Below are 13,079 nucleotides of genomic sequence, written 5' to 3' on the forward strand. Positions count from 1 at the left end.
TGATCTTTAAGTATGTCCTTCTATCCCGACTTTCTCAAGGGTTTTTATTAAGAAAGGGTGCTGGATTTTGTCAAAGGCCTTTTCTGCATCGATTGACAGGATCATATGGTTCTTCTCTTTTTTTTTGTTAATGTGATGTATCACGTTGATCGATTTGCGAATGTTGAACCAGCCCTGCATCCCAGGAATGAATCCCACTTGATCATGGTGAATAATTCTTTTTATATGCTGTTGAATTCGATTTGCTAGTATCTTAGTGAGAATTTTTGCATCCATATTCATCAGGGATATTGGCCTGTGGTTCTCTTTTTTTACTGGATCTCTGTCTGGTTTGGGAATCAAAGTAATACTGGCTTCATAGAATGAGTCTGGAAGTTTTCCTTCCCTTTCTATTTCTTGGAATAGCTTGAGAAGGATAGGTATTATCTCTGCTTTAAATGTCTGGTAGAACTCCCCTGGGAAGCCATCTGGTCCTGGACTCTTATTTGTTGGGAGATTTTTGATAACCGATTCAATTTCTTCGCTGGTTATGGGTCTGTTCAAGCTTTCTATTTCCTCCTGATTGAGTTTTGGAGGAGTGTGGGTGTTTAGAAATTTGTCCATTTCTTCCAGGTTGTCCAATTTGCTGGCATATAATTTTTCATAGTATTCCCTGATAATTGTTTGTATCTCTGAGGGATTGGTTGTAATCATTCCATTTTCATTCATGATTTTATCTATTTGGGTCATCTCCCTTTTCTTTTTGAGAAGCCTGGCTAGAGGTTTGTCAATTTTGTTTATTTTTTCAAAAAAACAACTCTTGGTTTCGTTGATCTGCTCTACAGTTTTTTTAGATTCTATATTGTTTATTTCTGCTCTGATCTTTATTATTTCTCTTCTGCTGCTGGGTTTAGGCTGCCTTTGCTGTTCTGCTTCTATTTCCTTTAGGTGTGCTGTTAGATTTTGTATTTGGGATTTTTCTTGTTTCTTGAGATAGGCCTGGATTGCAATGTATTTTCCTCTCAGGACTGCCTTCGCTGCATCCCAAAGCGTTTGGATTGTTGTATTTTCATTTTCGTTTGTTTCCATATATATTTTAATTTCTTCTCTAATTGCCTGGTTGACCCACTCATTCGTTAGTAGGGTGTTCTTTAACCTCCATGCTTTTGGAGGTTTTCCAGACTTTTTCCTGTGGTTGATTTCAAGCTTCATAGCATTGTGGTCTGAAAGTATGCATGGTATAATTTCAATTCTTGTAAACTTATGAAGGGCTGTTTTGTGACCCAGTATATGATCTATCTTGGAGAATGTTCCATGTGCACTCGAGAAGAAAGTATATTCTGTTGCTTTGGGATGTAGAGTTCTAAATATATCTGTCAAGTCCATCTGATCCAATGTATCATTCAGGGCCCTTGTTTCTTTATTGACTGTGTGTCTAGATGATCTATCCATTTCTGTAAGTGGAGTGTTAAAGTCCCCTGCAATGACCACATTCTTATCAATAAGGTTGCTTATATTTGTGAGTAATTGTTTTATATATTTGAGGGCTCCGGTATTCGGCGCATAGACATTTATAATTGTTAGCTCTTCCTGATGGATAGACCCTGTAAATATTATATAATGCCCTTCTTCATCTCTTGTTACAGCCTTTAATTTAAAGTCTAGTTTGTCTGATATAAGTATGGCTACTCCAGCTTTTTTTTTGGCTTCCAGTAGCATGATAAATAGTTCTCCATTCCCTCACTCTCAATCTGAAGGTGTCCTCCGATCTAAAATGAGTCTCTTGTAGACAGCAAATAGATGGGTCTTGTTTTTTTATCCATTCTGATACCCTATGTCTTTTGGTTGGCGCATTTAATCCATTTACATTCAGTGTTATTATAGAAAGATACGGGTTTAGAGTCATTGTGACGTCTGTATGTTTTATGCTTGTAGTGATGTCTCTGGTACTTTGTCTCACAGGATCCCCCTTAGGATCTCTTGTAGGGCTGGTTTCGTGGTGACAAATTCCTTCAGTTTTTGTTTGTTTGGGAAGACCTTTATCTCTCCTTCTATTCTAAATGACAGACTTGCTGGATAAAGGATTCTCGGCTGCATATTTTTTCTGTTTAGCACACTGAAGATCTCGTGCCAATCCTTTCTGGCCTGCCAAGTTTCAAAAGAGAGATTGGTCACGAGTCTTATAGGTCTCCCTTTATATGTGAGGGCACGTTTATCCCTTGCTGCTTTCAGAATTTTCTCTTTATCCTTGTATTTTGCCAGTTTCACTATGATATGTCGTGCAGAAGATCGATTCAAGTTACGTCTGAAGGGAGTTCTCTGTGCCTCTTGGATTTCAATGCCTTTTTCCTTCCCCGGTTCAGGGAAGTTCTCAACTATTATTTCTTCAAGTATCCCTTCAGCACCTTTCCCTCTCTCTTCCTCCTCTGGGATACCAATTATGCGTATGTTATTTCTTTTTAGTGTATCACTTAGTTCTCTAATTTTCCCCTCATACTCCTGGATTTTTTTATCTCTCTTTCTCTCAGCTTCCTCTTTTTCCATAACTTTATCTTCTAGTTCACCTATTCTCTCCTCTGCCTCTTCAATCCGAGCTGTCGTCGTTTCCATTTTGTTTTGCATTTCGTTTAAAGCGTTTTTCAGCTCCTTGTGACTGTTCCTGAGTCCCTTGATCTCTGTAGTGAGAGATTCTCTGCTGTCCTCTATACTGTTTTCAAGCCCAGCGATTAATTTTATGACTATTATACTAAATTAACTTTCTGTTATATTATTTAAATCCTTTTTGATCAGTTCATTAGCTGTTGTTATTTCCTGGAGATTCTTCTGAGGGGAATTCTTCCATTTGGTCATTTTGGAGAGTCCCTGGAGTGGTAGGGACCTGCAGGGCACTTCCCCTGTGCTGTGGTGTATAACTGGAGTTGGTGGGCCAGGCTGCAGTCAGACCTGATGTCTGCCCCCAGCCCATCGCTGGGGCCACAGTCAGACTGGTGTGTGCCTTCTCTTCCCCTCTCCTAGGGGCGGGATTCCCTGTGGGGTGGCGTGGCCCATCTGGGCTACTTGCACACTGCCAGGCTTGTGGTGCTGGGGATCTGGCGTATTAGCTGGGGTGGGTAGGCAAGGTGCACAGGGGCAGGAGGGGCAGGCTTAGCTCGCTTCTCCTTAGGTGATCCACTTCAGGAGGGGCCCTGTGGCAGCGGGAGGGAGTCAGATCAGCTGCGGGAGGTTTGGCTCTGCAGAAGCACAGAGTTGGGTGTTTGCACAGAGGAGCGAGCAAGTTCCCTGGCAGGAACTGGTTCCCTTTGGGATTTTGGCTGGGGGATGGGCGAGGGAGATGGCGCTGGCGAGCGTCTTTGTTCCCCACCAAACTGAGCTCTGTTGTCCAGGGGCTCAGCAGCTCTCCCTCCCTTTGTCCTCCAGCCTTCCCGCTTTCTGAGCAGAGCTGTTAACTTATGACCTCCCAGACGTTAAGTCGCGCTTGGTGTCGGAACACACTCCGTCTGGCCCCTCGGCTTTTGCCAGCCAGTCCCGGGGGCTCTGCTTGGCTGGCAGGCCACCCCTCCACCCCGGATCCCTCTCGCCAGTCCATGGAGCGCACACCGCCTCGCTGCCCTTCTTACCCTCTTCCGTGGGCCTCTCGTCTGCGCTTGGCTCCGGAGTCTCCGTTCTGCTAATCCTCTGGCAGTTTTCTGGGTTATTTAGGCAGGTGTAGGTGGAATCTAAGTGATCAGCAGGACGCGTGGTGAGCCCAGCGTCCTCCTATGCCGCCATCTTCCAACCTCCGACTCTGTGTGTAGTGATTTAGAATTCTTGTCCACTGGCCACCAACCTTTAGTCCATCAGTCCATCAAACTGGTAGTCCTTTCTTGGCAGTAATGGCATAGTGAGCTTCTTATTCAGTCTTGCCTATTATGCCATTCTGTTTTCAAACAAACTCAAAGATGTTCCAGCAGCCCTTTCTCTTAACTCAGACCATGCCCTACTGATGAGGTGTCATTAGCTTAGCCCTCACAAAGTTCAGGCTACTCAGAAATTTTGAGTGTTCACAGAAGGTGCAAAGACAGAACACCCTTCTAAGTGTCTTCCTTCAGTTAGTTAATTTTATCACATTCTCTAAATCTCTAAATCATTTGTGACTTGAGACTGTGACTGTTTCCTATTGTCATGAAAGAATAGACTTTCATTTGTATTTTTCATTCTTATTGATATCAGTCTGTTTGAAAGCAAAAAGTAGGGCAAATCTATCATCTTCAACTTGCAAGTTCTAGCAGTAATTCTAATACAATTAAGCAGAATTGTTGGCATTGACCATTTACTCTTTATTTCATTAGCTTCACTGATGTGGTGGAAAGTTTGAGCAAAACATAGGTCAAAATACCTGATTTTTGTCCCTTCTTCCCTGAGACTTAAACTTTCTTAATCATATATATTTATTCATATATATTCTTATATATAATTCTTAAATGCAAGAGACATTAATAACCAATTTAATGTAAAGCTTAATCTATGGCCTAATAAGTTATAACATATAGGTAATTGCCATTTTGTTGTTAGATAGGCTATTTCTAATAGAATCTAAGCATCTGACAAATGATCTACAGATTTTTAAATGTGTTTGCTTATTTCAAACAACTAAACGGGAATATGAGGCTCTATGCAATGGTAGTTACTTTCCTAATTATAGTTTTAATTGACTGGTCAACATTAAATTAAATGTCTACAGCACGTTAACTCAATGACGGCAGGAGACACCTCAAGTTGCCTTGGAGGCTCATTTAATTACTTAGTGGGGGCCAAGTAACTAACGTAACTATAAGACTTCAGGAAAAGAGATCAGGAAATCACTAGGATAAGAATAGTCAGAAAAGAATAAAACAGGGATTGAACTGAAACCATGATATAGAATCAGAAGTGAACACATATACAGACACATACGTGTAAGGAGTTGTAGGAACCTGGAGGATCAAGGCAAGATATCAAGCAACCATTAACAAGACCAAGACAGACCAAGACAGGACCAATACCATGAGATGAAGAAAAGAAAGATTACTGGTGTGGCTGAGAAAAAATACAACTGTCTAAGTACAAACAGGGGAAGCACTGGACATATCCTAAAAATGGTGACCAAAGGAACGCTATAGACAAACTACTGTCTAGATAAGTCAAATGTTCATTTGTTTACTCATTTATTTAAACTATATCCTGCACTAAAAAGGCTTTAAAACCAGCTTTCAAAATCCACAGATAGCAAAATCACTAGGTAGCAATGAAGGAAGGAAAATAATGGGGGTGAGAAAAAGACGAAGCCAGCGGGTTACAGTAGTAAGCAACGTGCCTGCCGCACAGTCCTATTCATGTTCCCAGGAGCCAAAGCAAACAGGCACATGTGATCTGGTATAAGATTTCCAGGGCCACGAGGAAAGCCATTGAGCTGCTCGCCAGCAGCACATGGGTTGAGACTTCTGTGAAATTTATCTTATGTGTTTTTAATCAAGAGAACAGACTGTGTGATGGAGAAGATGACACTTTCAATGTCATTTCTACAATAAATATGATATAAAATTCTGAGTGATGCTACCATAATTTCACTCCGTTTAGTCCAAGTCATAACTGCATAAATAGTTCAGAAAAAGCAATTATGCAAATGATCCAGATAAGACACTCCCAGATGGTCTGGCTTATCCAAGAGCAAAATTTAGAATATCCAGAGAACATCATATCCTTTAGATAATCCTCAATGAATAATCCTCAATGAATATTTTCACAACAAGTAAATCACACATGAGAAAGTCCTTCATAATACAGTCATTATTTACCCAGAGATAATTTGACAAATAATTTCTGTCTAGAACATGCAGCCAATTAATTACATGTTTTCTAAACTACTCATGATTAAATACCATCTACTTAATTTTTTCTGGTCCTTCCTTTTTTTTTCCCCTCTGGGGAGATTTATTCCATTTTATAAAATGTGAAAGAAAATTATTCTTAGGTATAGCTCCCTGGGTTGCTATTTAGATTTTGTTTATAGGGTAATTCTAAAAAAGCTATGAACTTGGAGAGATTACAAGTATGCTTTTCTCTCACTAAAGTAAGTATCTGAATTCAAAATCACAAAACTCCAGCTACTGGGTAAGTTTCTTGTTCCCCCATTGGAGGTGGAAACAGTTCTACTGACTTAGAGAAGTAGTGTCATCTCACGGAGACTAACTGATGCTATGGCTTTTGGACAGCAAAGTTTCAATTCACTCTAGCAGTACAGGGCCTAAACATGAGTAAAACAGAAATAATGTCAGGAAACCCACAAAAGCTCAAATTCCTTAAGTAGAAAATCTTATGCTTGAGCGTAGCTCATTCTAGGTTGTATACATATGAATCTCAGGACTTAGTAGAGCAGAGTCTTAAGTACTTTCTAGCCCATGGCTTGGACAGTGAGACACACACAGTTAACGGTTATAAAATGTTACCTCAAATCGGCAGCCTTCCCCGTCTTGTTAGTACACGTAACCTCTCTGGTCTGATATCCAATCTGGATGTCCCAATATTTGTTCTCTTGTCGGTTCTGTCTGTTTCTGTTTCTTTTCTTCTTAATAAGTTCACGGGCTTCTGGATCCTTCACTCCTTTTCCTCGGTCCTTTTCCCGTTCTTTATTCTTCCCGCGTCTCCTTGCCTGTCTTACTTGTCTGGAATGAGGCATTGAGCACGAGCTCCAGGGCCCCACGTGCAAGCTGTACATGATCTCTTCATCCTCACACGGGCTGGACTGGCACACCTGAAACTCTGTCAAGTTCGGGCAGCCGGAGCCTCCAAACTGGGGTGGCGCTACCACATGCCGTGTCCGGTGCTGGAGCCCACTGCCACACGTCTTGGAGCATTCTGACCAGGCAGAAAACTCAGACACGATGCAATCTTGCTGGCAGGGGATGAGACAGGCCTGTTCCAGGAGAGGTTTGGGCTCAAAGTACTCGCAAATGATATCCTCTGCCGGAATGTCTTTCTCTTTCTGGATGCATGTTATCTCTCTCACCTGAATGCCTTCCTCCCCCTTAACGCACTCAAGGGGTTTCTCCAGGCTTTTGGAAATCACAGGCTGACAGTGATTCCAGGGTCCCAGCCTCCAGTCATACAACTCCTTGTGCCAGTCACACACTTTGAAACAGTTTTGCTGATTACTGGGTCTCTCGGCCTGTTTACAGTTTGTGTGTAACGTTGTCCAGCCTTCCACATGAGCACACCACACAGCCCGGGTTTGAATGCCTCCTGGGCCACATTCATCTCCCATGCATCGGCCCCACGGACCTGAAAATGACACAAGAGTTAACAGTGCCACTGGAAGAAAACTGTAAATTATTTCACTTTCCGGAAAGACGTGTCAAGATCTAGTACGTTAAGTCTCCCTGAAGTGTTATAAAGTAGGTCTCTGCACATGACTGCTGGAAAGTAATGATCTGCACTCAGTAGTGTTGCAAAGGGAGAAGTATGTCACAGAGTCTATATACGGTAACTTCTGGGACACGTTCATTTCGGGGCCTTTTGGGATTATTAGGATTGCTTTTCTTCATTTCCTTAATTTTAGGTGGAGGACCCTTGCTCGTAAAGGACATCAGGAATTAGTCACAGTGCAAACATTACTCCTCGCCTTGTAACTATCAAATCCACGTCAGTAACAGGCAAGGAAGGTGGCCCCTTGTGAACAACTTCAGCTCCTACAGGCTTCTCTTTTCCAGAGCAGTTAAGGATTTTGTAGAACGTGTTCTCCTCTTTCTCATTTTCTAATTCTGCGCATACTGTGACTATAAGAGTCTAGTGGGTATATATGCGTGTACTGGCAGAAGTGTTAACTTTCTGGTAACCAAAGCTGGGAAGTGACAAATTTTCATTTAAGCACATACTGCCTTTAAATTTACTCCCCTCCAAATTAATTTTTTCTCATCTCCCCAGTGAAGGATAAAGATGGGCAAGAGAATTAAAATTTAACTAAAGAACTCTTATGACTTTCTGTATGTTAAAGGGTTTTTGGGAGTTTTAATCAATTCATTTGTTTCCTAAATAGAAACTATTGGGGATTATATAGCTGTTTTATGGAACACTTAAGTCAGTGGCTTTAGAATGAAGTATGAGCTTTTTAGCTTAGAATCCTTCTTAGCATAAACCGAAACCTTCTTATTTGCACATTTTTTTTAATTACAAAAGGAATTCCAGTGTTTTGAGAGATGTCTCAATTTGTGAAATTGAGAATTATTTTGGAATTTTAAACAAAATGATCATATATAATTTCATGATTTTCAAAATATGGTCCATGGAATTTGAGGGACTATTTGGCATAGCCTAGAGTCATCTTCAACAGGTGGTATCAGAAGGTGAGGACCAGCATAAAGGATTGGGCTCTAGAGTCCCCAGCCAAACTCCACTGCCCTTCTGATCACTGTTGTTATAAGAAAAGCTCCGTTATTATTATTTATTTATACATATGCTGATATTATGCATAAGATTTTGTCAGATATGAGACTTCTGCTGGAAAGTGAAAACCATGAAACGAAGCCAACAGATTCACTCCAATGATGAGAAAAACAGGTGACAAGAAGGGGAAGTGATTTTCCAAGTTCACATCTTGAATGAATAAAAAAAAAATTATGCTGGATTTCAGATTCTTGTCCTGACTTATAGTCTAGCCTAGATCTGATTTATGATCAGATTTATGATTTAGCCTAGATCTCAGAGCTTGAGACTTAGATATTCCTATGCAAAATGATTAATCTAGAAAGAATGCAATAAGAAGAATGTGTTCATTATGTGTAAACATTTAATTTTGTTTAACTAGGAACATGTTTACAATTTGATGATGCCAACTTCATTACAAATGGAATAACGGAGTTGTAAACAGGACAGTATTTTCAGTCAATATCCTTTCTAATCATTATTGCATGAAACTATGAATTGGATATTTGGCATACCCATTTCACTACTTTATGAAGTTCACATGTAGAGTTATAAGGGACTTAAAATACATTTAGGGAAATAGTCTTAGCAGAGTGATGTCAAAACTTTATGAGCTAAGAAAGTCAGTGAGTTTGCTACAACTGTCATCATGCAATATCTGATATCTTAATTTTATTTTTAATTTGTCAAAGGGAATTATACGTTCATGTGTCTTGATGCTCTGAGAAATTTTCTAAATATACTGTTTGGGAATCTAAACCTAGATGCTTTTCAAAGGAACACAGGGATATGTATAAAATTTTAGATTTAATCCCATACATCTTTGGTATTTTTTCCTCTTTCCTACTGTGCTTAAACAAAACAATAATCTCTATTTCCCACTCTAAACAAAGAATATAAAGGTATATTTATGCTGGACCATCAAGTTAGGAGCAAACCATATATACACATATCAATTTCAAAGTGTAAGTGTCTTGAAATAACCCAGAGTCTAAACCCCAGAGGCAATTAAGCAAAATTCCTTGATATTTTATTGTTTTCCAATCTTTGATGTTCATTATGAGATTGGACTAATGAATCAGATTAGGACTATTAAGAAGCTAGTCTCTCTTTAAAGTTTAAATTTATATTCCACTTAGGTATACAGTGTAATATTAGTTTCAGGTATGCAATTTAGTGATTCAATACTTACAACACTCAACCATCATCACAAGTGGCACTCCTTAATCCTAATCACCTATGTAATCCATCACCACACCCTCCCCCCAACATTCCTTCTGGTAACTATTAGTTTGTTCTCTATAGTTAAGAGTGTGTTTCTTGGTTTGCCTTTATCTCTCTTTTCCCTGTGCTTGTTTGTTTCTTAAATTTCACATATGAATTAAATCACATAGTATTTCTCTTTTTCCTACTGAGTTGCTTCACTTAGTATAATACTCTTTAGCTCCATCCACGTCATTGCAAATGGCAAGATTTTATTCTTTTATATGGCTAATATTCTATTACGTGTGTGTGTGTCACATCTTCCTTATTCACTCATCTTCCTCATTCATCCATTCATTCATCATTCATTCATTCATTCATTCATGAGACATTTGGGCTCTTTCCATAATTTGACTATTATAGATAATGCTGCTATAAACATAGGGAAGTATGTATCCCTCTGAATTAGTATTTTTGGATTCTTTGGGCAAATACTTAGTAGTACAACTGCTGGATCCTAGAGTAGTTCTATTTTTAACTTCCTGAGAAACTTTCATACTCTTTTCCAAAGTAGTTGCACAGTTTGCATTCCCAACAGCAGTGTAAGAGGTTTCTCCCTTTCCCCACATCCTTGAAGTATGGTTAGAGAGAACATACCTCAACATAATAAAGACCATATATTAAATACCCAGAGTTAATGTCATCCTCAATGTGGAAAAACTGAGAGGTATTGCTCTATGGTCAGGAAAAAGACAGTGATGCCCAATCTTATCACTGTTATTTAACATAGTACTAGAAGTCTTAACCACAGCAATCAGACATCAAAAAGAAGCAAAAGGGGAGCACCTGGGTGGCTCAGTTGGTTAAGCGCCTGACTTTGGCTCAGGTCATGATCTCACAGCTTGTGAGTTCGAGCCCCGTGTCGGACTCTGTGCTGACAGCTCAGAGCCTGGAGTCTGCTTCAGATTCTATGTCTCCCTCTTCCCTGTGCCCCTCCCCTGCTTGCACTCTGTCTCTCTCTCTCTCTCTCACTCAAAAATAAATAAACTTAAAAAATTTTTTTTAATTAAAAAAAATAAAAGGCATCCAAATCAGCAAGGACAAAGTGAAATTTTCCCTATTTGCAAATGACATGATACTCTATATAAAAAATGCAAAAGACTCCACCAAAAAACTGCTAGAAGTGATACACAAATTCAACAGTTGTAGGATACAAAATCAACATACAAAAATCTATTGCATTTCTATATACCAATAATGAAGCAGCAGAAAGAGAAATTAAGGAATCAATCCCGTTTACAATTGCACCAAAAACAGTAAGATACCCAGGAATCAACCTAACCCAAGAGGTGAAAGACCTGTGCTCTGAAAAATATAAAACATTGATGAAAGAAACTGAAGATGACACAAATAATGGAAAGACATTTGATGCTCATGGATTGGGAGAAAAAACTGTTAAAATGTCTCTACTACCCAAAGGAATCTACACATTTAATGAAAGCCCTGTCAAAATACCACCAGCATTTTTCACACAGCTAGAACCATCCTCAAGTTTATATGCAATTACAAAAGGATACCAAATAGCCAGAGCAATCTAGAAAAAGCAAAGCAAAGCTAGAGGTGTCAAAATTCCAGGCTTCAAGCTGTATTACAAAGCTGTAGCAATCAAAACAGTATGGTACCAGCACACACACACACACACACACACACACACACAAACATAGATCAATGAAACAAAAAAAGAAAATACAGTTATGAAACCCCATCTATATGGTCAGTTGATCTTAAACAAAGCAGGAAAGAATATCCAATGGGAAAAAGACTATCTTCAACAAACAGCATCAGGAAAACTGGACAGCAACATCGAAAGAATGAAACTGGACCACATTCTTATACCATACACAAAAATAAATTCAAAATGGATGAAAGACCTGAATGTGAGACCTGAAACCATACAAATACTAGAGGAGAACACAGGCAGTTACTTCTTTGTCATTGGCCATAGCAACTTCTTTCTAGATGTGCCTTCTGAGGCAAAGGAAACAAAAGCAAAAATAAACTATTGGGTCTACATCAAGACAAAAAGCTTATGCAGAGTGAAGGAAACAATCAACAAAACTAACATACAACCTATGGAATGGGAGAAGATATTTGCAAATGGCATATCTAATAAACAGTATCCAAAATCTATAAAAAACTTATCAAACTCAACACCCCCAAAAATAATCCAACGAAAAACTGGCAGAAGACATGAATGGACATTTTCCCAAAGAAGACATCCAGATGGCCAATAGACATGAGAAGATGCTCAACATCACTGATCATCAGGGAAATACAAATCACAACTACAGTGCAGTATCACCTCATATTTGTCAGAATAGCTAAAGTCAACAATACAAGAAGTGAGGCCTTTATCCTCAAAGTACAAACAACAACAAAAAATTCATAACAAAGTTATAAATTTGGAACTTATTTGGACTTTTAATATAGGTTTAGGTACCATTAATGGGTGCATTTTAATTGATAAAAACTAATATTTTATTACAGAAATCTTAGTATACAAAGTGTGAAATTATTTCAAGTCTGCTAGTTATTGCTGAGTAAGGAAATACACCTACCAAAACCAAAACCTCCAAAATTATGAAGCAGAACTATGTAACAGTAGATAATTATTAAGTTTTAAAAATACCCTAGAAAAGAAATGACAAAGATATTAAACTTACAAGCCAAGTTATAGCTACAACTCCAGGCTTACATCTAAATTTATTAAAAATAAAAGTGTATGATGGTTATTTTGAAAATGACTCATGGTTTATTAATACTGTATTAGATAGAGTTCCCTTTAGACATATTCTCAGAATATGTGTTTCTCACATTATGTTTAACACAATTTCAATCAATTGATTGAATAACTGTTTGCCTATTGCATTAGACTGACTCTATGATCCCTACAGTAGAGAATTTGCTGGTCTTCTGCAACATTTGGTTTGATTATGTTTTAATTTTCAGGTCTGGCTTTTGTATGAATTTCAACTGTTTTGCTCAGAAAAAAGAGAATTAAGTTTTCAGACCATAATATTCAAAGCATTTACATGACTGATGTCAATGCCAGGAGAAGGAAAGAAATCGAGTTCAAGAAAATTTCTATACTATTTCATATACAGTAAAAATGAGCAAGCAATTCTAAAGTTTAGATAACTACTAAAGGCATACATTCTAAATACAATACAACTGAATTTCTTTCCAAAATCTATTACCATAGATTCTATTAACCAGCTATTCACAGACAACACTCTTGGGTGTATTTTATTCCAAGTATATTTACATTGAGAACCAGGAGATAGGGTATCCCCAGAAAATTCCATGGAGATCTACAAAAATACTCACTAGGTAAGGTAAAATAAAATGCATGAAGGCACCAGTGAAAGTAGAGGTGGCAATTTTACCACAGTTGAACCTGA

The 13,079-nt window shown here is 38.6% G+C and overlaps 1 protein-coding gene across 3 annotated transcripts in view; it reads right to left on the reverse strand.

The window, feature by feature from the left end:
• The window catches only part of THSD7A (thrombospondin type 1 domain containing 7A), a 439,582-nt gene that overhangs the window by 257,980 nt on the left and 168,523 nt on the right, over positions 1-13,079 (reverse strand). For all 3 annotated transcript variants that reach the window (XM_060632565.3, XM_060632563.3, XM_060632564.3), the window contains exon 2: positions 6,444-7,275. In XM_060632565.3, coding sequence (XP_060488548.3) covers positions 6,444-7,275 — 832 coding nt within the window. The remainder of the gene's footprint in view (positions 1-6,443; positions 7,276-13,079) is intronic.

This window comes from Panthera onca, chromosome A2 (genome assembly GCF_046562875.1).
Source record: "Panthera onca isolate mPanOnc1 chromosome A2, mPanOnc1 haplotype 2, whole genome shotgun sequence".
In the NCBI taxonomy this organism is placed as follows: domain Eukaryota; kingdom Metazoa; phylum Chordata; class Mammalia; order Carnivora; family Felidae; genus Panthera; species Panthera onca.